The sequence below is a fragment of the Vanellus vanellus genome (genome assembly GCF_965231255.1).
Source record: "Vanellus vanellus genome assembly, chromosome: 1".
Classification (NCBI taxonomy): domain Eukaryota; kingdom Metazoa; phylum Chordata; class Aves; order Charadriiformes; family Charadriidae; genus Vanellus; species Vanellus vanellus.
The window spans coordinates 204933473-204957123 of NC_138905.1; the positions used below are offsets into that span (position 1 = coordinate 204933473).

Sequence of the window (23651 nt, forward strand, 5' to 3'; positions counted from 1 at the left end):
AGGGAGCAGGACTTGCACTGCTCGTGCATCCTGGAAACTGTTCACTTTTGTGCAACACTTCTGTGGGACCGGAAAGCCTCCCCACTCTGGGTCCCTGGTGGTGCAGCAGCAGTGAAAATCTCATGTGGGAGCAGGGGCAGCAAATCTCCAATGCAACCGTAGCAGCACCAGCGTTGCAGCAGCGGCTGGCTGACTCATCACCTCTGCTCTCCTCCGCAGAGGTGGCATATTTTCTGGTTAGGACTGTGCGAGATAAGTTAGGACTGTGTGAGACAGTTTTCCTCCTGGAAAATCCTTCTGCTGCCACTGACTGCCAGACCTTACTTGTACACTGTGTGAAGCGGCTCTAAACCCAGAGAGCTAATGGGAAGAAGCTTCTTCAGACCTTGTAGGGAAGAACAAAGAGTCTGCTAGTACTCTGAACACTGTAGGATAGTTGGCCACCCACAACAAAGGAATCGGTTGCAAGACTTGTCAGGCAAAAGTAAAATAAGCCATTATCAAGATGGGCAAAATGGCTCTGTCCCCAGCCTGGAAAGCCAGGCTAGGAGCCTGAGAGGTGATGTTGTAGAGGGAAGTGTGGGATGGCTGGATGGGGGCTATTGGTGGGGGAATATCTTCCTGCAATCACTGTCTCTATCTTTCCCATCTCCTCTGGTAGCAACTGGAGAACTGTGCTGCCCCATACCTGTCCCATCCTGTCACCTTTTTCCCAGCAGCAGAGTGTGGGGAAGTGACAATTACTGCAGGGAGGAGAAGTGTGGTCAATGCTTCCAAGCATCCATCTGCCCTGGCATCAGCAAGAATAACAAACATTCATCCGTTTCTCTCTCCCAGCTCTACCTCTTCCTCCTAGTCTTCTTTTCCCGTGGTAAACATGACCACACACCATATCCTCCCCTTTGGGGTCTCAGAGTTGAACTTTCCTATGCTGTTAAGGAGATTTGAGCCAGCTCTGATTTGTTTTGTCAGTGCATGTTCATGCTCAGATGTTCCTCCTGCACCTGTCCATCCCCATCCCTCCTCCTCAGCCATCCCACAGGGAGCTGTACCATGGCAGTCCTGAGATGGTCTCAGCCATCCGCTGCTCACTTCTTGGGAGAGGTGTTCTGCAGAGCCTCTTCAGCCATTGTTTTCCCTGAGGTCTGTCCAATGCCAGGTGCATCGGCAGCTCTGCATGGGCAGATGTGTTCTGCCGTGTTGAGACAATAACCTCTGTGGATAAATCCTGGTGGTGTGAGCAAGGTCACTCATGCTGGAGGTGAAAACAAGTGAGGAGAGGCAGCACTGCCTTGCAAACACCACTTACTGCAGGGGCACACAACTACACTAGGTGCATTTTCCCATTTTCCTCTCTCTTGCACTCCTATGGCACCCTCCCCAAGTGCTTTCCTTGTCCTCCTGGTAATCTAGCCTGCCTCTTTGCTGGTGCAAACTCTCCTTTTGCTTTTCCTCCCACTGCTTCCCCAATGAACTCAACCGCTGTTCCTCCCTTGGAGAGGTGAGGGTTGTGTGCCTTCCCAAAGAGGGGGCGCCACTCACATGGAAGTGCCTGTGACTATGTTTGAGCTGCTGCATGGCAGGAGAGAAGAAAATAAATTGCAACTCCAATGACTCAATGACTTTGATACCTGTGCAGTAAAGGCTGGTGCTCTTCAGAGCTGTGTCATCACCTCTACTTTTAGCAGACTCTACCTGGGAGGAAGTAAAGATCTAGCATTAAAAGACTGGAAAACCAGAAAAAAATTACCTCAGTTTTATTCAAGGGTTCAATATAATTCTGTGCATATATAGATTTAAATGAATGTCTTAAAAATCAATTAAAACTGAAGTTGACACACCATATGGTTTCAATAGCAATCCACAAAGTTGACTGTTTCTTGCATATTTCCTTCTCATCCAGGCTGTAAAGCTGAGGTCTTAGACCTCATCTGGAAAAAAATGAGGGGGCTGCCTTGCCCTTGCCTCCCCTCCCATCAGCTTGTTGTCCCCAGGCTCCAGCAGGGCATTCATTTCTTGCAGCAATACAGAGATGGGAGAGCCCAGGCTTGATTTACATTAATTTATGCACTAAGGCTTCCCTTTGTCTGAGGAGCTTTTTGCTAATAGATCCCTCATTGGCAGGAGCCAAGGTCTAATTACATGATAAAATTGTGCAGATGTGGCCATAGAAGAGACACACGCTGTTAATAGAGTATTTTTCCACAGTGGCTTGTCCCAGTTTGGAGAGAAAAATAAACCGTCTCCTTTTTTTTTTTTTTTTTTGGCTTGTATAACTGCCTCTCATGTAGGCATATGGTTAAAATGAAGAAGACCTCAGCCTCACTGGTAAAGCTACTATGGCCAAGGTGTTTGGACCCATATTTCAAGAAACTCAGGGGCTTTCCCTTCTATACCTGGCCGTGGGTGAGGAAGGGACAAATGGATCAAAGCACTGAGGAAATTCCCCAAAGCAAGTGTTACTCAAGTGAAGTGTGTAGATACCATTTGTGGCATTCAAAGCACTTCAAAGATCAAATGCAATCGTACTTTGAGGAGTAGGTAAAGATGAGGGGAACAGAGCAGTTGAGAGGTTGACAGCTAGGACATTTGTATGGGAAGTTAGGGTTCATGCCTTCATGGGTAGGATTGCCCTATTTTTGTGAAAGATTTTCTGGGAAAATGTCCATAAATTTCCAAGAAATGGAGAAAATCCATATTCCAGCTGCATAGAATTACTGAAAAGCTGGACATGCGGGGGGAAATCTAGCTATGAAATAGTTTTTGGCATGCAACTTGGGAAACTGAACTGCTGCTGCCACCGCAGAAGGCGGTGCCTGTGGAAAATCATGTGCTGGGATCAAGGAGGGCTTTCAGAGGGAGTCAATGACATCTGTGTAGCTGGCATAGGACACTAGTAGGAGTGGAGAAGGCTTTTACCTTCAGTGCAAATCCAATGATGTATCCACTGAAGCGATAGCGGGGATTCTCCCGGTTGCCCCAGGAACATCCTCATTAGGAACAGGGAGGACAAAAACGTGTTTTTGTGCATCTGCTCCCTGGAAGCAGCTGGAGAAAAGGAGAACAAGCCCCTGGGTGAGGACCCTGGTGCGTATCTGGGTTTGATCTCTGGCCTGGTGAATGGCACAGTCATTGCTCCTTGACACACGGTCTGAGCAGGTCTTCAGTAACCTGTCCTGGCTGTCACTGACACAAGGCTGTGCGGTTCATGTATCAACGTTTTCCATTAGCAGCCTCCCCGTGCTCACCCCACTGCCCTGCAGCCCCGATGGGGAGCCCTGGGGATGGGTTTCCTGCTGTTCTGAAGAGAGGGACAAAAGGCAGGGTGACCTCAAACGCATGGAGGATTTAAGTGCTTGGTGAACAAAACCTTCTGCCAAGGAATGCCTCTGTGGTTGTGAACCACGGAGCGGTGCACACAGGCAGGTCCTGGCGGCAAGGCAAGCACAGTTGCACAGCAAGCAGTGTATGGCTTCATTTTTCTCCCTTTAAGGAAATAAGCAGTCGTTGTGATAGCACTTTTTTCCTGTTACAATTGTATCTACCTTTTGCCAGCACAGAATTACATCTCCTAGCTTCAGTAGAGGACATGCAATGGCTAAATTTTCTAGTCTTGCCTGACACCTAAGGCTTGCTCTGGGCAAAACTTGTCTTAGTTTCAAACTTTTCTTTCTAATATTGCTTCTAATTATCCACCGCTATTAACAAGTTCAGATCTTTGCAGATAGTTATTCCATATCCTCTCCAGGCAACACCATAGTGTTTTATCTCTTTTAAACTTTTCCACCAAGCAAGATGCTGGGGGACTTCCAGCCCTGAGGCCCTTGGGACCCTGACCCTAAACCTAACCTCACCCTAACTCTGCCATTGGACAGAAGAATGGTGCTGCTCAAACATAGATTAAGAGTAAGGGGCTTTACTTGTTCACTTACAGAATGTATTTGTCTTTCCTAATTTTCTTATTTTCTCTCTTGTTGCATGCACAGTCTGAGCGTTTGTGTGCACACTAAAGCCTGTTAGAGGCCTTATTGAATGCATTACTTTTTAAATTATTTCTTACAAAATTCTCTGCTGGGGTTTCACCTGAGATTAATTTCAATTTTTAAGAGGAACTGCAAGGTATTTGGACTCAGCATGATGCTAAAACTTTCTTCCAGGAAGAGTTATATGCATTGTTGCTGTGCACAGGCTTGCTAGCAACGCCTGTCAAGATTTCCTACTGTTTGCTTCTCTAAGACTGATTTCATTTGCTTGTAGTTTTTCCAGTCTATAACCATTTGTGCTGAAATTTTCCATTTGTGGTTGTAGTGCCTAACTAAATCTAAAAGTTTTCTGGAACGATGATAAGGTTATGGCTTGAGGAAGACGGACAGAAGAACTTACATACTAAAAATGGCAAATCACTTCTCCTACAGTGGTCATCCCCACTCAGATGGTGGAGTGCCATGAATTTGCAAATTTTGATTCTACTGATGCCACAGTGTGCATTGCTTGAGGGATTTAGCTTCTTTTTAAAATTCATTAGAAAATTAGACACTCTAAGAGGTAAATTGGAAACTCAAGAACTAGTGTAGCACAAGTAACCAATTATTCATTTGATTTAGTATTTTTATGTAATTAGTTTATTACTGAGGACAAGTCGGACTCAGCAAAGCGATGCAAGAAAATGTTTTTTGAAGAGACCAAGGGTAACAAGACAAGGAAACAAAGATGCACTCTGAAAGGACATGCTACATGGGAGTTTTATCTCAGAACAAAGACAGGAGGGACCACAGGGTGACAAATAGCTGAGAAAGGGAAATTTTTCACCACGGCACCCACCTTTTTTCCCTGAAATAAGAAGCCAAGCAAGAACCCAAGAGAGTAGAAGAAGGGCCCGGTGTGTTTGCTCAGGCAGGGTGACACAGTGGCAGCTGTGAAAGGGCTTTGACCTGGAGGTAATGCCGTACAAAGAAAAAAGAATGTGTCTGCTTTCTTCTCTCTCTCTGCTGTTCCTGAGATCCTTCCCCCTACATCTACATGGCTGGTCCTGCATGGTGGCAGGGATCACCCTACAGGTACTCTCCCTTTGTCCCTGCGCTGAACATGAGGGTCTCTCCCATGTCTAGCGTGAGTATGTTATGAGGGATGAACACTAGGGGAAGAAATGGAAACAGCAGTGTCAAGGTTTCAAGGACATTCCAAGAGCAGCATGACTGGCAAGTGCATATAGGCAGACTTTTTCAGGTTAGAGCAGTGCGATAAATAAGCAGAGCCTGGCACAGGCCCGATGAGTCTTTCACGAGAAGAAACTCTTGGGGCTGCCTGAAAACCTGCGTGTGGCAGCAAATTGAAAGAGTTAAGTGGGTTTCCTACAGGGCTGCTGTAGGAGACATGCCGTGGGCAAGACCCTGTTCAGATCACCAGTTCTCTTTTAATGCTTCACTGACAGCTAGAGTGGCAGGCTTTGGTGGGGACCAAAAAACCGTATACTTGCTGGAGCATTTAACCGTTTTTTAATACATGCATATAAATTTAAAATCATATCTAAAGACAAGATGTCACTCACATGCACCCAACCTCTCTCTGGGAAGTTCTCAGGGCAGGTGATTTTCATTCACACTTACACAGAAATTTTAAATCTATTCAGGGACTGGCAGTTCCCATCAGCGCGGGATGTACCTCTGCTCTATGGTGACTCCAGAGAGGAGGGGATTAGGAAGCTTGTGCCCATTGGCTTCAGCCAGGAGGAGAGTGATACAAACCAGCACCGGTCTGGTGCAGCGTATAGTGGGTAGGGATATGCGTAAGTGGCTTCTGCTAGAAAAAAAAAAAAAGATCATCTGAGAGTTACAGGAGCCCTAGAGGACTCAGAGGAAACTGTGGAGGGGAGGAAGCACAGCTGTCCTGACTAGGTTGCTCAAGTCTTTCTTCTCAACAATTTTCAGTTGGTTGTAGCTTTGTCACATCATAAAGGCTTGTGGTGAAACTTCTTCTGCTGTGTACTTGTCTGTAAAACTCCAGGTTCAGGCATTTCTTAGAAGGAGGCTGGGGAAAGATATATCATTTTGCACTGTTGTAAAAAGTCAACATTTCAGTAACATGTAGTGTTGGAACAATACGAAGTCTGACAAAATATCCATCATATGCGTTTCCTCTCCGCATGTCTTTATCATCCCTAATTAGTGTGAACATTAAATGTAACAAAAAACGCATTTTTGCACCTATGCAGATGAGCCTTGGCAGCAACTGCATTAAGTGGTCCTCTGCTGGGTATACTGCAGCGCCAAGCAGAGAAGGATTATTGCTGCAACAGCAGCTGTGGCCTGATGCACACTTTCACCTGTCTTGGTGCTGGACAGAAAGCAGAGACACAGCCCCCCCTTTTCCTGAAGCATGACCTGTGCTGTACACAGACAGCACAGCGTCAGAAGTTCCTAAATCAAATAAAGATGGGCCAGAAACCAGATGTGGGAAGCATGGGAAAAAATAGGCATAAATGGTATGAAACTGAAGGTAGGAGCTGGGGTGAGGAAAAGCCATTGCCTTTTCTAGGATGCAGGATTCCTTCATGGCCAACATTTCTTCCACAGCAATTTTTCTCCCCTCCTAATGGTTGGCTGCAAGCGAACACCCCAGATTAGGAGCTGTGGGAGCGACAGCAAGTCATTGGAAGAGAAGCTTCCTCTTACCAGCAAGTGCTTTGGTCCCACCATCCCAGCCGGCATCGCCTTCTCCAGGTGGGCTTGCATGAATGCACGTGGTGGGGGAGGAGGTGGGAGAGTGTCCTGTGTCTACCGGAACTCTGCAGGCAGGTGGATGCTACCATCTCCCAGGCTGGCAGCGGCTCCCCTGCCTTCTACCTGTGGCTGTGCTGGCCTCCCCTTGCTTCTGTTTCTGTTACTGGTCAGTACCTGGGTGCAAGGAGAGAGATATCCACCTCCTCTTTTGCTTTTCCACACTCTTTCTACCTTTTCAGGACATTCCTGCTCCCTGCAGCTCTCAGCATCACCCATGACAGCAGGAACTAGTGGGATGTGGCACATGTTCCCCATTGAATGCTACTCTTTTAATGATGCTAGGGTGATTGTTCCTCTTTTCCTTTCCTTTCCAAGTCTTTGGGCAAGAGACAAAGCAGAAAATGTTGCAAGGAGGACTGGACCATGGCACCAGGGTCATGTGCAGGCAGCCAGGGTCTGGATATGGTCAGTCTGGGATGACTGGGCAGCAAGACAGGTCCTGGGGACTGGAGCCTGATATCCCCCTGAGTGTGAATGCTGCTTAGGGCACCTCTGTCATGCCTCCCTTGGTGGTGCAACATAGATCACTTCAGTCATTCATAGGTGGCTTCCTAATCATTGGTTGTTTTCTGGGTTGTTTGCACTGAGACACTAGGGTTGCAACTGCAAAATGGAGTTTTCTACAAGCAGTTGTAGCTCTGCTTTGAATCTGTTATATCCTATGTAATACCTGAAACCTTGAAACCTTGTCAAGGAAATCTGTCACTCAGAGTGAATGGGTTCTTTTGTCTTTAGTCCATGTGCCTTGGTGCCTGGACTGCTACATGGAGAAATGTCACTCCCTCATTTCACAAGAGAAACTAATGTTTGTGGAGGCCTTGGATACCTCAGTGAAGAACACTATGGGAACTCCCCAAAGCAAATAATTGAACACTTTTAACAGAGTGTAAATAATAAATAGATCATGCCCCAAACAGCTAACATTGTTTGCAGGTGGTGACCAATTCTTGCTCTTGACATTTATGACAGAGGCGAGGCAAGAGATGAAGGCTCAATGTGTTTGCAGGAGTTGAAGCCAAGCAGATGGCCCATTCAAAACCACAGAAGAAATACTTATTCATAACTCAGAAGGAATAGCCTTCCTGTTGTCACTCCGAACTACACCCAGGTATAGGATATCTTGGGTTAATCTGTGACTAAACAGAATTTCCCCTATTCGTTCTTGACAGACACCTCGGAGTAATTCATTAGCAAAATTGCTGATGGTGCATGATTTAGCTTCTGGTTAGTCCAGAGCGTCCCACATAGTGTGAGTCCAGATCCCCAAGTAAAGCCACTGGGTCCAGACCATTTTGGTTCACACCATTTTGTGACAAGGGAGACCTGAAGCAGTGTCAAGATCAGGGCTGCCTCCCAGGTCAGCCTTCCACTGGTCAGTGGTGAGGGCTGTGGGGCTGTGGTTTGAAGGCTACTAATTGAAGGGCTGAGCTTTTAAGGTGTTGCAAGCTCAAATACAGCAAAGCCCTTTAGCACTTGCTGAACTTTAAGAATATAAATGAAGTCCAGAAGATTAATGCTGTGCTTAAAGGCTTTACTGGATCAATATACTTTGCAGCATTAGTTCCAGAGGTGGAGGGCTAACTGCAGATGACAGGCTCTGTTTCACAGTAAATCCTCTGGATCAGCATGATTGCCTGTGAAGACCTCTTGAGAGAGAGAAGACTTTTGCCTGAGTTTACCCATCAGTGCAAATGTTCAGGCTGCAGTGGCCGGCAGTAATTCCCAATGGTAATTCCCAATGGCCATCAAGTATTTCTGCCCTGCTCCAGAGTGGAAGGGGGTTGTAATTCCACGTGTACGTTTCCTGTAAGAACATGGTCTCTCTCTCATGGATCTTCATCTTAGGCTGATGGCCTCAAGACTTTTTGTCCAAACATGTTGTATATTAGAGACCACCACATTGCCTGGGTCTGGGCGTAGGCCAGGGCGCAATGCCCTCTGTTTATGAGCATGCATCTCAGAAGGGTGGCTCAACTATTTTCAACCAACCCCTGAATCACCTTAGGAGATGCAAAATTTTGATATAAGTAACAGGTCGTGACATATATTAAACACTTTTAGACATTTTGATGTGAAGGACACATTCTCTGCTTTCTTTCCGTCCTCCCCTTCACCTATGCTCAGGATCTGTTAATTGAGTCTTCTTTAAAAATAAAGGTATACTTTGCACGATCTGGTATTTATCAAAATAATCTACAAATATTCAATTTTCATTTTAGAGCTTTGTGCACAGTTTCTTTCTTTCCTTTCTTCCTTCCTCCCTCCCTCCCCCTAACTCTGAGCAGACCTCAATCTGCTCTTTTTGGCTCGGTGTGACTGAGCTAACACGCACAGCCGCCCGGCCGCTGCAGGCATGGCCAAAACCCGGCCGCAACACAGGCCGCCTTTTTCCACAGAGCGGTTAAAGGAGGAGGAAAGGAACTGGGGAGGATGGTCAAAATGCACTAGTAGGAGCTTGGGGAAAGTGATGTCAGTGACAAGAGCAGTCCCAGCTCTCTGCAAACACTCTGGGACCAAAGTAGCCTTGCTGGCATTGCTGTTAGCACCAGACAGCTTTCCATGGTCAGGTGGTGAGGACTGACTTGCCTCCGGTCTGCATCCCAATGGAGAATATGCTGTAGCTGGTGGCAGGCAGCCTGTGCCCACCAAGGGAACCACTTGGTTTACTGGAGAAGACAGCCCAGGTATGCACTAGTGCATACACAGCATATACAGCCAGGGGAGTAGGACCTTGACATGGATGAGGGGGTGGACCACTTTTGGATATACTAGATATGCCACAACACTCCGTGTTCAGAGGACTGAAGAGCCTTGCGGCTGTGGTTAAGGCTAATCCTGAGAACTTTTCCCAATGCATTTTCAGAATAAGTTGCTAGAGTTTTCATATGTGAAGTGATCTTTAGTTGAAGATAGAGTCATAGATTTGCAGTGGGTGTAAATTGACATTTGGTCTCCGGCTGTCAGTAAATCTGCACTACAGGAGGGTCTGTCTCTCTCTCTCTTTTTTTTCTTTTTTGTTAATTAGCAATTTGAATCAATGATAAAAAATGTCAAAAGTCTGATCCAATTGTAGAAACACATATTGAGCCATGTTCCACAGGAGACTGTTCTGGGTCTGGATTTACTCGATATTTTTATTAATGACTTGCATGGTAGAATAGAGAGTTTGCTTATTAAATTTATAGATGGCACCAACCTGGGAGATGCTGAAGATGCTACAGGATGGGGGCAGAATTCAAAACAAGCACAGGTGTGAAGTGACACCGATGTGAGAATAGCCACCTTCAGAGAGAGTTGAGAAAGAGCGACTGGTGAGTCAGCAGTTCTAAGGAAGGGAGGAGCTGGTCCCCCCACCCTTGCTATCTAATCAGGCATTTTGACTAAATAAGCAAGTAGAAAGTTTCCACCTTTCCAATAGCACACTGCAATGGCAAGGTCTCTGTTGAAATGCTGTTCAAAGCAGGTGTGATCAGCTGGGTACAGTCCAGAAGGCATCAGCAAAAATGATGACAAGTCTAGGAAACACCGTATGCAGGATTAAACCTTCAGAAAGAGTCAAGTGTCAGAGCCAAACGAGCCTTGGTTTCTGTTGTCACCTGATGGTGCCCTGTACCCTGGGTATAAATGGACTGAGTTGTCTGCTATGGCCTTATCTGCAGGTCCCAGCTGTTCTCTTCAGAGCTTCCCTCCACCTCTTTCCAGCACAACTGGGCTGCAGCCAGACAGCACCTCTCTCCATCCCCAGCTGCCCCTGTACAATCATGCCTGAGCAGATACATTTTCAGCTACTATTCTCTGATCCTTATTTGTGAATCTCCTTTCCTGCTGATTCTGACCCCTAACACAGCCTTGAGGAAAAGAAGTGAATGTCTCTGTGCAAAAAGTTTAAAAAACTATGAGACGTTCAAAACAATTTCTTCGTTACTGGCCATGGTTTCTGCTTTCTTTCTGCTCAACGAGTTCCTTAAGAATGTTTGATTTGCTTGCTGGCCATCCTATGCAGGTGGAAATCTCAATAAGATCTAGTGACAAGTGGACCTTTATGGGCTTTCAGTTCTTGTGTAGGCATGACAGACAGCAAGTAATACTGAAATTAATTTAGTATGAAGGAAAAGGGCAAGGATCCTCTGTAGAAATTCTGAGTGTAGTGCGTCATAACTTAAGCATGAGACAACAGTGTCAATGGCAGGAATCATGCTGGAAAGCCTAAACAAGGTCCCACCCTTGCTCTCTAACCAGACATTTCAACTACATGAGCAAGTAGAAAGTTTCCACCTTTCCAGTACCACACTGCAATGGCAAGGTCTCTGTTGAAATGCTGTTCAAAAATGCAAGCTTCCAGCCATGCTGAATAGCCGCCTTCTCTCCTCAGCATTTGGTTCATCTTCGCTGGGATATTGGGCACAGTTCTGGATGATGAAATTCAAGGAACCTGTGGACCTACCAATAGCAGAGAGCAAAAAAAAATTCCCCAAACCTACCCCATAAAACACCAGATCTAGAAAATGATATAGGCAGTAGGACTGAAAGAATTTGGATTATTTAGTAGGAATACAAGACTGAAGAGGGATGTGATGGTAGCCTTCATGTGTGTCAATGGTTGTGGAGAGAAGAAACAAATAAACTATACTATTATGAACAAGAAAAAACAGTTGTCTTTTACATTTCAGAAGATGTTAGGAGAGTGAGTCCAACAGTAAGGACAGCTGAGCGCTACACTTTCTTGTTTAAGAGATCTGAGGTGTGTCTGTCATTGAAAGTTTTTAAGCACAGGTTGGACAAACATCCTTCATCCTTTGGAAACACAGGTGTGGACTGATCCTGCCTTAGGGCTGCAGGCATGGACAAGCTGTCTTGTTACCTCTCTTCAGGTTCTCTATCTCAGATTGATTTATAGAGAGGATTGTTCTGTGGCCGAAGGGAAGGAATGGGGAACTGAAAGAAATTGAGAGCTCCCACTGCAGGGCAATTAGGATTTCACAAGAATGTGTTAAAATAATTAGTCATTGTAAACAAAAATTACAATGAGCAAACAAAGAATGAGGCTATAGAAAGAAGACATACATAACTCATAGATGAAGTTAGTTAGTTCTTTTGATAATACAGAAATAACAAATATGAGAAACCATAAAGATTGTAATTTCCCTGTTTAAAACCACTAATGGATGCTCAGCCTAGTAGGTAAGATAACCAAATTGTCTAAGTTTCCAAGGCAAGTTTTACATGAAAGTTGGGGTCACGGACAGGTAGGAAACTGCCTGAAAACAAGTTCACAACAAGAGGAGCACCACCTCAGAGTGAAACTCTTCGTTATACCCCATCACTAATGCCAAACTGTCTCCTCCTACATCTGAGAAACAGCTATACTCAGCCTGTCGTGTGCTGTAAAGTGCCTTTCTCTGCTCATGCAGCTAGAAAATCCTGGCTCTTGTCTCACTTCTGACGTCTCTCACTTGCATTTTTCCTGCTATTCTATTTTCTATTAATCTGAGTCAATTTAACAAATGAGAAAATGAGGACCAGACAGCACATAATTTGATTACTCATGTTCTCTTAAACATTTGCCCATATTACGGAAAGCTAATTCTAATTCAGCACTACTGTTTTTCTCCTACTAAAGCCTAAAAAGAGATTGAGGTTATAAAACTAGTCCAGATGGGGATCATGCCTCCATGTAGTCAGCAGAGATGAATGGGTATTTTTAGGGGAAGGTTCATGTGAAGGTATCTGTTTCTTTCTGTTGTCGTCATATTGTCTCTCTCAGTGGCTATAAAGGAAGCCCATCGTGATTATTTCAGATGGAGACATCTGCACTGCAAATGTCTAAATTCAGTCAGAATCCCACCCATTTTTTTCTAGATAATGCAACCCTTTGCTTGTTCATACTTTCATAGAATAGAATAGGTTCTTTGTTGCCCTTTCATATTTCTTTGGCAATAGGTGTGGTTTCTGGGTTTGCTGATGAACTGTTTCTATCAGACAGGGGGTTCTTTTGCAGGATTCAACTACCTGTAGGGTGACTCATCTTCCTTCCCACCTGCAGGTGAAGGAGGTTTGACAGAACCAGACTGTGTGAATTACACCTGATTTATACCTACTTGTAATGGACATTTTGGACATTGGAGCTGCTGAGGGACATGGCTACTGAGAGCTGGTTTGTAGTAACCAGTATCTTGGTAACAGACTGGGAGGAGTATAAAATGGCCTGGTACAGAAACACGCAGTCATTCAACCAAAACTACCCCTCTATACTTACTGACTTGTTTGGTGGATGCTGTCTACCTTCACACCTCTCCTGAGATCCTGGGCACATGCTGCCTTCAACCCTTCCTACAGCTCACTCAAAAAACATCACTGAGATTATCTTCATGGCCATTTATGTTGCCTTGTTCCTGTTGACATCTCTCTTCCAGTTCACAGAATCGCAGAGTCATAGAATGGTTGAGGTTGAAGTGACCTCTGGAGGTAATTTGCTCCAACTTCCTGCTCAAGCAGTCACCTAGAGCCAGTTGCCCAGGACCTTGTCCAGATGGCTTTTGACTGTCTCCAAGGATGGAGACTCCACAATCTGACTGGGAACCTGTGTGAGTGCTCAGTCACCCTCACCGCAAAAAAGCGTTCCCTGATGTTCAAAGGGAATCTCCTCTGTGTCAATTAGTGCCTATTGCCTCTAGTCCTGTCACTGGACAGCACTGAAAAGAGCCTCGCTCCGTCCTCTTTGCATTCTCCCCTCAGCTATTTATATACATGGATGAGATGCCCCTTCTCTTCTCCAAGCTGGAGTCCCAGCTCTCTCAGCCTTTCCTCATAGGAGAGACATTCAGTGTCTTAATCATCTTCATGGCCCTTCATTGGACTCTCTCCAGTATGTCCACGTCTCTCTTGTACTGAGGAGCCCAGCATTGGTCACAGGTCTCCAGGTGTGGCCTCACCAGTGCTGATTAAAGGAGAAAGATCACCTCTGTTGACCAGCTGGCAATGCTTTGCCTGATGCAGCCCAGGATACCATTTGCCATCTTTGCTGCAAGGGCACATTACTGGCTGATGTTCAACCTGGTGTCCACCAGGACCCCCAGGTCTTTTTCTTCCAAGGTGCTTCCCAGTAGGGTGGTCACCAGCATGCACTGGTACATGGCATTGTTCTTCCCCATGTGCATGATTTTGCGTTGCTCCTTGATGAAAGTCATGAACTTCACGGCATATCAGCCACTCCTCCCAGTTTTCTGTCTCCAGCAAGCCTGCTGGCAGCAAAACTGCCCTGTCATCCAGATCATGGAATTTATTTTGCTCTCTCTCTGAGAGTCACTGTGAGCATCCCGGCATGTCTGACTTGAGTTAAGCTTGTCGCAAAGCACAGTGTTTTTTATTGAAATAAAAATCACAGTGGAAAAAAATGACATTGAAACTATAAATAGCTTGTAAATATGCCAAGCTTACCGGGAATCCTGTTCAACACAGGGTACTGGGAGACACAAGGCTTGAATATACTTTGTTCCAGACCAGGTCCCCCGTGTTTCTTCGTATAGTTTGACCTGTCTTGCCAGACATCCAGCTGTAACTAAAATGGTTATGACAGTTTCCCTTAAAAGGCAAACATCCCCATGGCCAAGGATATGCCTAGCCAGCAGCAGGAATCGATATTAAGCCTCTGCCAAGTTGCCCGCAGGCACCATAAGAACTGCAAGGAGCGTGTACGTCTCACTATAGCCCTTCAGTGATGGTGGATACTCCTGCAGCCACAGCATCTGCTGCATGATGGCTGTTGAACTCTCGGTGCTCCCAGGGAGCTCCTCATGGGCACTTTGAGTGGGGTCAGCAAATGCTGTGTCACTGTCCGGGTGGAAACTTGTTCCTATGGTCTTAGTCGATGGACTGGTGGGGAAAGGCAAACTGCCTTGGCAGGGTATAAAGTCCCATGTTTGCACACCAGCTCTCCTTCAGCAGATGCAGAGTGCAAGAGATGAAGCTCCTCCTGCCAGCTACCCTCATCCTGCTCCTCCTGCTCTGCACCCCAGACACAGGGGCATGTGAATACACCTCTGTCCTCACTGTGCCCAATGGAGGCCACTGGGGCAAGTGAGGGAATCAGGAATTTTGCTGCTATGGCTATGCCAATGGATTTGCGTTGAAGGTAAAATTCTCCCTATTTCCCACTGTCTCCTGTCCCTGTGCCCTGGTATACAGGTCTCACCTCCCAGGAGGGTCTTCCAGAGTCTAGGGACTTTTTGCAGCATTTTTCCTCTTCCTGAGTATGGTACTCTGTACATAAAACTATGAGTCTTTTGGAAAATTTAGTCTAGAAATTGTTGCCACTATAGTTACACCAGTAAAGAAAAATATGTTTTTTGTTTTTTTTTTTTAAGGACAAGAGGTGTCGATCAGATACATCAAACCCAGGGCTACTGCCAGAATTGTTTTTCTCTCAAACTGGTGTGCTGGCAGATGCATGGTCTCCATGTGGCTGATTTTACTGGGAGAAGCCATGTAAGTGCCAAAATCTGGTGCTGGAGTCAGGGAGAGAGGCAGCTTTCTCCAGCATCTCTCCCGGGACTCAGAGTCTCTGCCTTACATGTTGGGTCAGAAATAGTTAGAAAACACAAAGAAGAACATGTTACAAGGGTTAGGTAGGTACATTATGGTTTCCTAGTGTGACAGACTTCTTTTCCCTTGTGCTTCCCAAGCAATTTTCTCTTTCTCATTACAGAAAGGAACTGGGACTTTATATGACTGGCACTTAAAGGACTTCTGAGTCTTCTCCCCCTTGCGTTCATGTCTGTCCCTGTGTATCTTCTACCATGGGTGGAGCTCTCCCAGTTTGGAAGAGATGACACAGCTCTGAACAGCATATGCCTGAGTTGTCAAGATGACTCAGTCATCAAGTCCTTGGTGGGGGAGTAAGTAACACTGGTTTTTCCCTTGTTTGTCATGCACCAGCTCCCAAAATATCCATAGGTGTCACCATTTGCAGGGGTCACTTCTCTGACTTGTTTTGTCTGCATAGTCCTGGGGTATAAAGTAAATTAAAACAGGTGGTTGGGTTTTTTGTTCATTCATTTTTACGGTAATTAAACACAGTTACTTCACATTATCACCTTCTGTTTGTTCTTGAAGTTTCTGCAGAGCACTGTGAACAACACAAGTATCATTGCAGGGCTGGAGTCCCTCTTGGAAATATGCAATACATGGGGCAGATGTGAGGAAAGGGGTTTTCACCACACATTTAGAAACCGTTTGGGTGAAGCCCAGGCTCTGCTGAAGTGAACAGCACTGCACCTCTGGATGGCAGAGTGTCTGCTCTCCCTGCTGCCTGGTGTGTACTTGTCAGACGGGTCAAGGTTTCAGCATAAAGCATATGCCCAGGCTGTCCTTGAAGTTTCCACCAGTATCATAATTATCCAATCTCAGACTTCCTGGTGTTTTTCTGATGAGATACCAGTAAAGAGAAAAGCACACCCTTGGAAAGTAAGGGGTGCAGACTGCAGCAGGACATCGTATTGGTCACTGCTGTGAGCAAGGAAATGTTAAGCTTGAGAGCAGCATGGTAAGGAGAAGGAGCACTTTACAGCAGTTTGACCAAGCCCAGATATTCCTCTGTCAGTTTTTTTTTTTTTTTTTTTGCTTTGTGGGGTACCTGGACCAGCTTCCAAATTTGCCCTGGAGGCTACCTGATCTCCTTCTCACTGAGAACAGAGAAGTCCTAAGGAGAAGGTGATGACACCACAGCCCACAACATCCAGTTCAGTGCTGTAGGTGCTGTGCTAGTAGGTGGTGGACTATCATGGGGTAGATTTGGCCCATGGAGCAAAAGCTGCAACATATGCAGTTTCCAGACCAAGGTAGAGCCCCCACAGGGGCTTCAGAATGACACAGCACTAAACAATGTGAAGTTCTGCTGTAAATGAGCACTCGCTCCATCTTCATCACTGCCTACACATCACATATCCTACAGCAAATGAAACATAGAATCATAGAATCATAGAACAGTTTAGGTTGGAAAGGACCTTGAAGATCATTGAGTTCCAACTTCCCAGCCATAGGCAAGGACATCTCCCACTAGACCAGATTGCCCAAGGCCACGTCCAGCCTGGCCTTGAACACCTCCAAGGATGGGGCCTCAACAACCTCTCTAGGCAACCTCTTCCAGTGCCTTACTACCCTCAAAGTGAAAAACTTCTTCCTAATGTTCAATCTGAACCTGCCCTCTTCCAGTTTAAAGCCATTTCCCCTCGTCCTATCGCTACATGCCCGAGTAAAACGTCCTTCCCCAGCTCTCCTGTAGGCCCCCTTTAGGTATTGGAAGGCCACAATAAGATCTCCCTGGAGCCTTCTCTTCAGGCTGAACAGCCCCAACTCTTTCAGCCTCTCCTCATAGGAGAGGTGCTCCAGCCCTGGGATCATCCTCATGGCTCTCCTCTGGACACTCTCCAGCAGGTCCATGTCTTTCTTATGTTGGGGACTCCAGAGCTGAATGCAGTACTCCAGGTGGGGTCTCACGAGAGTGGAGTAGAGGGTTAGAAACACCTCCTTTGACCTGCTGGCCACACTTGGTGCAGCCCAGGATATGGTTGGCCTTCTGGGCTGCGATCGCACATTGCTTGCTAAAACATCAGTAAAGCTCAGCTCTAGCTTTATACTGGGCCATGCCTGTGATGTTTTGATTGCTTGCATCTTGCCATACCAGCCAATGCCTTAGATGATGATGTCTTCTACAGCTACCACCATGTTAGCATAGCTTCTTATAGTTACTGAAGCACATTATGTTCACAAGAATCATCACATTATGTAACTGCTGGTATATCTCTGTGAAAATGGCCAACATCTGACAATTGCTCAGAGTTGAGGAACAGATTTCTCAATTTTTATTTTTATTTTCTCTAACTATTGAGTTTCTTTCAGGTTTGCTCTGCCCACTTTTTCCTTTGTTTGAAATAATATTTGGCCTGTTGACATGACAGACAGGGAAGAATGGGTATTACTTTGAGTCTACTTGATGTGTCTGACCAAAGAAAAAATGACCAATGAGAGTTAAATGAGGTGAAATGGAAATTTGGGTGGGCTCATGAGAAGTATCAAAAGTTTGGTATCATTGCCTGCTCCTAACTTTAATTGCCTCAAAACTTGTACGTGTGCTTTACAAGAAATCTGTTAGCTCATACCTGAGCTCCTGCCTTAGGGAACATGGTTAGAAAGTGTGCTTACACTGAACATTCACCTAAGTGTGGCTGTGGTGCCAGCTGGGTGAGCTCCCCAAACCTCCCTTGGTGCTGCTTTGTAGTGTGCTCCACTGGCTCACCCAGCTGTTAATGCAAAACTCATTTTCATGGGACTTGTTTTTTTTTTTTTTTTTTTGTTGCCTCTGGGCTTCATGCTCTAAGCAGAATGGGCAGAATCCAAACTAAAAATAAGCTCTATGTCATTCATCCATTTTTTATGCTCCAATATACTGGATAAGCTTGAATTTATTACCTTGTCCTGATGTGCCAGATGTAAAGAACGTACTCTCAATCTGGGGAAAAATCATGCCTGGACATTATTATTGTGCCCTAATGTCTGAGCCATGGGCCTCTCTGGCAAGAGTTTGAGAAGACTTATTGCCTCTCTGAGCACCTTTTAAGAAGTGTAGCTGTTGCTATTCCCTCAAAGCAATGCATTATGCGTCTTCGTGTACTTGAAACAAGGTATGGGCATGGTGTTGTCATTCTCTAGGTGACTGGTTGGGCTGTGGAGGTGTCGCGTCCAGGACCACAGCCATGTTGAGCAAAACAGGGCTGATGGACGGAGTTTCCTTCTGCCAGTTCGCAGCCACTGCCTAGTACATACCCAGCAGCCATCACCACTCTGGCTCTTCATCCATGGGAAATTTTCTTCCTGTCACTTACCTCAAAAAATACTTGAATAATAACTGTACTTTTTTAAAAGATAAATGGAATACAGCAGGCAAAAGAATAGAATAAACATGATATATACTTTGGTTAAAAGGGTTTAAATAAAAAATCAGGGGTTTGCTTTTGAGTAGATCACTGGTCTGCCTCACTCTGTGTACTGTGTCTGGTGGCAGTACTTTAATGCTTGCTGCAATAAAAAGTTTCTGAGTCAAGGAAGTGATGACTATGAATTTTATTAGCAAAGCAAACAGCAGTCGTTGGATGTTTGGTGTTTGGTAATGTTCTCCAGTTCTGGCCTTTGGAGCACATAGCAATTTCTCGTGATGCTTGTGTCATTTTGCTTCCCAGTCCCTATTTTTGACAACACAGGAATTTTCCAAGTGGTGGGTATGAGCAGAGAAGCCAGCCATACAGAACTCAGGATTGATTGTGTCTACTGCAACCAGGCGGAGAATAAAACATTTCTCTTGGCTCCATCTGTACTGAACAGGATATTGCTTGCTGTCTTCTATGATTCTGTCATTCTACCATTCTATGATTCTATGATTCTGCTTCCTGAGGCACAGCTGGAATAAACCGATGCATCTCCAACAACATCATTCAAAGTTACTTCAAGTGAAGCACTTACCAAAGCTTCAGTAGTGCAAGAAGAAATCTTAGAAAGATGCCTGGGTCTGAATGATTTTATTTAAAAAAAAATAATATGAAACTTTCCAGCCAGATCTTCTGCTGCAAATTTGCATAGCTCTGATTTATTTAATCTCAGGATCTGATTTATTTCTTAACCTTTGAAGCTGTTTTTTAATAATATGGTATATTTTAGGTGATTCTTTGACTGCTTTCTGTCCTCCTCTTGACTGCAGACATTTTAAGCGTGCAACGCTTTTTTTTAAAGAAATGTTTATTTTGCAAAACCAGCGGAGTCAGCACTTGAAACACAAGGGATTATTAGCTTCAAGGAAGCGGTTTGTACCTTCCATTTCCATTTGGGAGTTTCTGAAAAATACTTATTTTTCATATATTCAGCTCTCTAGAAACATTCAAATTCCTCAGCTCTGATACTTAGTAGCAAAAAAACCCAACCCTGAAGTAGCAACCTTTTTCTAACAAGCTGAACTAAACTAAATTAAAACTAAATTCAGATGCTATCACAGTTAACTGGGATTAACTGTGACTACATAGAAAATTAGCTTCCAGAATGACTGTGTTTTCAAACCCCACACATGGTTATGTCTTAATTTGCATCTAGTTGCTTGACTTCCATTTTCTTATGAGGTAGGGTTCATTTCAGCTTGCAAACTGACCATCTGGTATAATTAGTGAGGTCATATTTGAGGGCATAAGAATAAAAATAGCTGCACTGATCCAAACTAAACAGGCTTCACTCAATGGAATTGAACAGGAATCATGGTGACATTATCTGCATCATCTTCCAAAGCCTGGGGAATCCCTTTGCTCACGCAAAGGCAGCTCCATGCACTTCACAGAAGTCTTAGAGGGCCAACTACTGGTCTCCTTCCATCAGAACAAGTAGGACAAACAAAAATCATCAAGTATTTTATACTACAATATTGTATCATCAATGTCACCAGCAAATGCAGCTACATGACATTCCAAGTGCTTTTTTTTTTTAACATGTGAGTAAGTTTTGTGTCTTGGAAAGGTATGCTGTGTGAATCTAAGTTGTGCGTGCAGCCAGTTATGTGTGGGCAAAGGAGTCTGGTAGTTTCACTGTTTTCCAGGCAGAGCTGGTTTCTAAGAGAGTAAATTGTTCGAATGGCCATTATTGCTGAGCTGAAGTACATTAAAGAAGGAATTACTTTTCTTTTGAGTGATTTGTTCAAGAAGCGGTGCCTGTTTTCTTATGTGTATGTATGTGTATATGTAGATAATTGAAACACTTGAACTTCATATCACACATTTCTTCTCCAGAGGGTAGGCCAAGTTGGAAGGCTCTGAACATCTGCTTCTTCTCTGCAAATGAATGATTCAGTTAATTTTTGAGGTTGCACTGGGGGAAGAATTATTCACATCATCAGCAAAACTGACCTTTTATACTTCCCTGTTGTGTCAGGTGTAACATAGCTTCATATTAGTGTTTGAATAGACACTCCAAACAAGAGCTGTTCCAAGAAATGTTTGGAAAACAGAGTATCACTTCCTCTTCATGTACTTTCTCATGTATTTGTCAGCAACTTCAAAATCAAATGGGGATGTTTTTTGTCATCTGAATACTGATGGAATACTTCCAGCCAGACCTCCTCTGATGGTCTGCTTGCATAGCATGGGTCATATATAGAAAAAGGTAGGGTGGGACTGCAACTTAGAAGCTTGAGCTGTGCAGTTCTTAGCCGTGTACTGCACTCAAGGTGGAGGAATAAAATTCAACTGAAACAAAGCTATAAAAGCATCACCAAAGTGTGCTGGAACTGATGTGGCTGAAACTGTGTGTACCTGGAAACTGAGTAGCTACAGTTACATGACTTCAAAAAGTCACCGTGTCCCTGGCACATCTAGGAGTCAGGAACATGTTGCCAAGGTGTTGCCAGCCAGTTCCTGTGAGATGACAATGGGACTAGTGGCAAGACCAAGGACAAGCATGAATTATCCCTGCATCTACTGATAATGTGGCAATTTTGGGGCTGGAGTCTGAATAGGCTTGGGGAAAGTGAAGAGGAGTTTTCTACCCGTGCATGCACACGTGGCACAGGTTCCAGGAAGACTGGCAGAAGCAGCAGGTCTGGAGCTTTCGAGAAGTGATTTTTAAAAGCCAGTTCTATTGAATAAGACTGAATTAGGTCCAGAACAAACCTTCTGGTATTGGTACTCCAGTGAACCAAGCTGTGAGACTGCTTTTAGAAAGTTGGCCTTAGAAATCTTAGCATTTATGGCATTGTTCCCACTGCATGAGAAAAACAAATATTCCACCCACCCACCACAGGTATTCTAGAGCTTAAGTTATTAGGTTTTGTGAGATGCAAAGAAAACAGCTGAAGATGCTTTAGCTTCATACAATTGTTAATGCTATACACGATGGAGATGTGCACCATGCAGCTCATGCTCAATCTGTCATAGTTACCTTTGTTAGCCCTTAAAGTTAACCCTAATTAACTACCATGATTACCAGTGAGGAAACAACTGAAAAAATCTTTTAGAATTTTCTGAGTATAATTATTTGGAAAAGTTGCTACAGAATGAAAGCAGCAGCAAATATTAGCCTATGGATCCTGAAGAGAAAAATGGTAGGGTCTTGGAGAGGTGATTCATGAAGGACTGAATTCTGGCTTCCATTCTCCCTTGCAACACCGAGCTTGTGGGTATGTCCTTGTCCCACAGGACTATATATCTATGGTGTTGTGCTCGAATCCTAACTTTTTGTCTGAGAAGTTGTTGCATGGCTCGTACCTGCCTGCTGCGTCTCTCTCTCTGTGGAAATGGAGCCCACCCAAGGCAGTCCAGGCTATAGCTAGTGATGTTAGAAACTGTTGTCCTGGCAGGATGAGAGGGTAGAAGGTACCTCCTCGGCTAAGCGAAAGCTAGGGAGACTGAATGAGCTGAGACGTCCCACGGAAATTGCTGTCTGGCAGTTCAGAAACACAACAGCAAGGTGGCAACACCAGATGTATCAAAACCATATTTCTCTTGAGCAGGTAATACATAACCTTTCTTAGAGACTTTCTCTTTTAATGCATGTTTCCCGTGCTTTCCATATCCTACTGGAGCAAAACTTGGTAGACCTCAATCATGAGGTAGACCTCATAGCACCTTACAACACAGACTGACTCTGTATAGCTTGCTGAGGTTTGGTGGCTGCTGCAACAATTCAGCTAGTTTGGTGACATTTGACTGCACTAACAACTGGGCCTCTCCAGCAAAGAGCAGCAACGATTTCTTTTTGAGCACTCAAAACCAGTTCAACAGCAGCGATGTAGTAGTGGTAGTTTTGTGCATTTCTTCATGAACATAAACCATCACAACAGACATCTATGGCCCATTCAGGGGCTGCGTAGCAGAGAAAACAAGTGAAGGTGCTGCAAGAACACTTGCATAAGCTTATTAACTCAGTCTGTGGAAAATAATGTTTTTCAGAGGGAACAGGACAGTAGGAGAAGTTTGGTTACTGCATGAGTTGTTTCAGGATCAGGCCTTGAACAGGTCTGAGATACCCTTTTGCGTTTCTGCTGATCTCTTTCTCATGGAGAGCATTCTGCAGCTGTTTTGTAAATCGTTTAGAAGGGCATTGCCAAAATGTAAGTGACTAGCCTTGTTGAAATCCAGAAAGGGCCACTCATACCCTAAAGGGCGATGTCTCTCCATGCTATCAAAAATATTTTAACTTATTACACCTTGTCAAGTAGTGGGAATAGATTAAAAAATTAACCCCCCGATCTGATGTTGGGTCTGGAATGCCTTTCAATACTTGCTCCTTCCTCCAGCAATCTTTTTCATGTCAGTGAAGTTTTCATGGTGAGATAACCAGAAGTAATTTAAAAAGCAACTTTCCTTCCCAGCTTTTGCCAATATTGTGATTATCAAGTAAGACCAGTTTCTAGTGCATTGCTATAGCATCCACAACATGACTGGGATTGCTGTCAATGGGAAAACAGGAAATATATTTTTAAAGTTGAATTGAACGTCTTTTCTGAGGAGAAAAGACAAAAATAAATTCTGACTCCTGCCAGCTACGGTGTTTGTGCTTCATTGCAACAGCAAATTCTGTATGCTTGCTGGGAAGAGCAGTGTCAACAGGACAAAGCCCTTCTTAATTTCAAAAGAGACGTTCACCTCAGGAAAAGTAGTAACTCAGTGAAGAAAATATCACTTCTATCTCTAGGTGTTTGCAAACAAACATCTGGGAATACTTCGGTGTTTTATGAAAAAACGTAACTGTATTTCTCCTCTGGGTCACACAGGAGTCAGTGAAGTTACACATGTATAAAATAGGAGATAAGCAAGAGAGGCATCAACTTAGGACATCATTACTGTA

At 44.6% G+C, this 23651-nt stretch overlaps 1 protein-coding gene across 1 annotated transcript; it reads left to right on the forward strand.

Annotated features, from left to right (window-relative positions):
- Window positions 1-14739: 14739 nt before the first annotated feature.
- LOC309682259 (vitelline membrane outer layer protein 1-like) lies at window positions 14740-16480 on the forward strand (the record flags this gene model as incomplete). Its single annotated transcript, XM_082496321.1, is given in 4 exon segments — window positions 14740-14856; window positions 14860-14910; window positions 15585-15673; window positions 16378-16480. Coding segments are annotated over 4 exon segments (360 nt in total).
- Window positions 16481-23651: the final 7171 nt, after the last annotated feature.